This window comes from Henckelia pumila, chromosome 3, assembly GCF_033568475.1.
Source record: "Henckelia pumila isolate YLH828 chromosome 3, ASM3356847v2, whole genome shotgun sequence".
NCBI classification, from domain to species: Eukaryota; Viridiplantae; Streptophyta; class Magnoliopsida; order Lamiales; family Gesneriaceae; genus Henckelia; species Henckelia pumila.
Window position 1 is genome coordinate 117,740,883 of NC_133122.1, and position 3,536 is coordinate 117,744,418.

General features: G+C 39.9%; 1 protein-coding gene across 1 annotated transcript in view; it reads left to right on the forward strand.

Annotated features, from left to right (window-relative positions):
• Nucleotides 1–3,101, forward strand: part of LOC140889370 (uncharacterized) — an 8,893-nt gene extending 5,792 nt beyond the window's left edge. Inside the window, exon 11 of the mRNA XM_073297084.1 lies at nt 3,024–3,101. Coding sequence (XP_073153185.1) covers nt 3,024–3,101 — 78 coding nt within the window. The remainder of the gene's footprint in view (nt 1–3,023) is intronic.
• Nucleotides 3,102–3,536: the final 435 nt, after the last annotated feature.

The following is a 3,536-nucleotide window of genomic DNA, read 5'->3' on the forward strand; positions in this document are numbered from 1 at the left end:
TTGCTCCGGATCTGCTGGTTTGCGGTTTCTCCCCTTTTCCACGCGGCCTCTGCTGTATAGTTACTCCCCAGCTGATCGTGACTTCTGGACATATTTCTAGCGTAGATATGATCTTTAGTCCAGTCCTGGATGATGCCAGCCACTCTCTCGCGCCTCAGTGTCGGATTTGGATTTTACTGAGCTCGGGCTGTGGATATCTGCTGGATTTTTGCTGCTCAGGATGATTGCTGTAGATGACTTAGTTAGTTGTCTAGGTTTTTTGTTTGTATTTATTTCTTTCCTAGGGTTGTTTTGGTTGTTTTTTTGCCGTTACCCTAGCTGCTCTGATGTTACTATTACCTCTGTATAGCCTTTTGGGGAGGTCTTGGCCTAGTCCCCCTCCTCCTTTAGGTTTTACTTGTCTCGCTCTTTTATTTTTTTATATACTGGTAGGGATCTGCCTAACCCCCCCGCTTCCGGCGGTGTTTCCTTCCAAAAAAAAAAAAAAAAAAACCCTAAACCCTAAATTCCACTATTATGAAATTTGTTCCATGGAGATTGTATCATATTATTTCAAAGGTTATGATTGTGATTATTCGAATTTATAAACATGATTACATCCCTATCATAATGTAAGATTAAGATTAGAGCAACATTTGGTAGAGAATAAAGTATGGTTCTCACCATTGGATTAAGATTGGAATCATCATGTGCGTCCAGAATCTATTCAATATAATATGATACAACATGATTTGACCCATATTAAACACAGAGGATGCCCACGCTACCGTCTCGACCGCTGTCCGACCGAATATAATGATTGATCGACCGAATATATTTGCATGTCGTCCCCTTCACGTTGAGCTTTAAATAGGCTCTGTTTTGACTTCTATTTCCCCAAAATTTGATTGTGCTTAACCATAGTCCTCTGACCTCTCCTATCTAACAAGCATCGACCTCAAGAATAAAATACCATATGCAATTTTATCTGAGATTACGATACAATTCAATAATCAAAGATATGCTAAAAGTTTACTAAAAACTTGAGAGAAAGTATATATATATTTATTTGTCCTGCTTGAGAGAAAAGAAAATATGTTTTTTTTAATTTTTATGGAAAACCATCATATATAAATAAATTTGGTTATTAAACTTAACCAATTGGGTTATGATTATGAATTACACGTTATTGCTTACGATTATGATTAAGATTACAGTATTACGTAATATGTATATGTTATTAACCAGTCGGCGTCTATGTAATAGGCGACTGATCATTATTTGGTTGTCGACTGTTGAAAACTTGATATGCTAACGTGATCGATTGATATTTATTAGAAGGCCACGTGACAATCCTGTGAATATTTGTACTTTACATTGCTATATAACCTCGAATACCGTGAAAGTAAAATAGTGATAAAGAATCGAATCCAGACTCATTAGCGTGTCTTTTTGGGGTTGCACGCTTGAACTTGTCGGGTTTCACCGGACCCGCAATAAGATGCCCTAAACCCCAAATAATTCTAAACCCTAAACCCTAAACCCTAAGAGGGAACATTTCTATGTTAAATTTTTATTACCAAATACTCCGAAATTGAGAATGAAATGGTTGTTATATTGTAATAATCATCTGTTTTTGTTTTCCCAAGGATTAAGTTTTGCCAAGAGTCGACATGGAATGTTGGGCGCGATCATATGGTTTGAATCATTAAAAGAAGAGTTTACCTGCTACGCTAAGGATATATCTAAAACTTTAAAAGCGTTTCAAAAATATTTTTTTTTTTTTCATGCTACCTTCAAATTTTGTGCTAGTTGTCAGGGTTGAATCAAGCCTAACTCTATGATCTTAATTGTACCGCCAAACTTACCATATATTTACAAGGGTTGCTATCACAAATAAAAACACAAATACATCAAAATATTTAGATGTGTAGCCCAGTTGGTAAGATAACATAATTTTTATTGCCATCATTTCATCAAAGCAAACCCCGATTTTTTCCACAATTCCCATTTTATCAAATGATCTAATGGCCTAGTGGCAAGAGTGATATCTCAATACCAATTGGTTTAGAGAGCAAAAAATTAAATCCTTTTTTTTCGTGTGTGTATTTTTTTTTCCAACATGTATAGGTTTAAAAAGTCCCTGTTAAGATTGACATCACCTCTGTTTCCATCGATTTAGCATATCTATAATTAGTCTAGTGGCTAAACGCTTTTAAAGTTTTAGATATATCCTATGCGTAGCTGGTAAACTCTTCTTTTAATGATTCAAACCTCCCAATTTTATTCTGGATGCGATCATACCAGCACTAATGCACCGGATCCCATCAAAACTCCGAAGTTAATTGTCCATGCGGTGCCAAGAGTCGACATGGAATGCATTTAGATGTGTAGCCCAGTTGGTAAGATAACATAATTTGAGGCCTCCACCTGGGTCCTTCAAGCTCAATGTGGATGGGAGCTCGAGAGGTAACCCGGGTGAGTCGTCCATGGGGGGGGGGGGGGTTGTCCGGGATTCTTCTGGCAGGGTCTTGGCGTTTTTTAGTGAGTTCATTGGTTTGGGGTCCAATGTCCGTGCAGAACTCTGGGCGATTTGGAGGGGTATTCTTCTCTGTTCTGACCTTAAGCCTTTTTACCCTTTGGATTGAGACTGACTCCCAGATTGCCATTCAGATTCTTAGATCTCGGAGGTGCCGCTAGGATTTGGACCATATTGTTTCGAGGACGCGTGTTTTGGTGCAGAATAGGCCGGTTCATTTCTCGCATATCTATCGGGAAGGGAATTCGGTTGCGGATGCATTGGCGCGGCAGGCCCATGATCATAGGCAGTGTTTGTTGGAGATTGGTGTTCCTTTAACCACTCCCATCACTGCGTTGGCCCGTTCTGACTCTTCCGGGCTTCCTTACCTTAGATCTAGGTTTTCTTAGAGCCTCACGCTCGCTTATAGCCGTTTCTCTTGGGCTTTCTTTTTCTTTTTTTGCTCTCCTTTTTGGTCTAGGTCATCCTAGATTTAGATATATGTAGCTATTTATTTTCTTTGCAGGTACAGCTCTCCGGCCCTTTTTCGGAGTTTTTGGAGTTAGTCTGTTCCCCTGTCGCTTGCTTTGCTTCTTCAGGGTGATGGATCACCAGGCGTTCACTGTGCTTCTCCTTGCCTGGTTCTTGCTGTTGTTTGGATGTTTTGTGGGCGGTCTCTCGTGCCCCTCGCTTTTTGATTTCCAGTCTCATTGGGAGTTAGGTTATGGCTTGAGTTTACTTCACCATTTTTTTGCTTTTTTGCTCTGGGCCTGCTGGTTTGCGGTCGCTCCTCTTTTTCCTCGCGGCCTATGTATAGTGACTTCCCAGCTGATTTTGACTTTTGGACATATTTCTGGCATAGCTTTGATCTTCTGTTCAGCTCTGGATGGTGTCAGCCTCTTTTCGCGCTTTAGTGTCGGATTTGATTTTGCTGGCCTGGAGTTGTGCCTCTTGTTATGGCTTGCATATTTTGCTGATTTGATTTTACTGCACAGATTGATACCAGCCACTCTTCGTGCCTCAGTGTCCGTTTTTTATT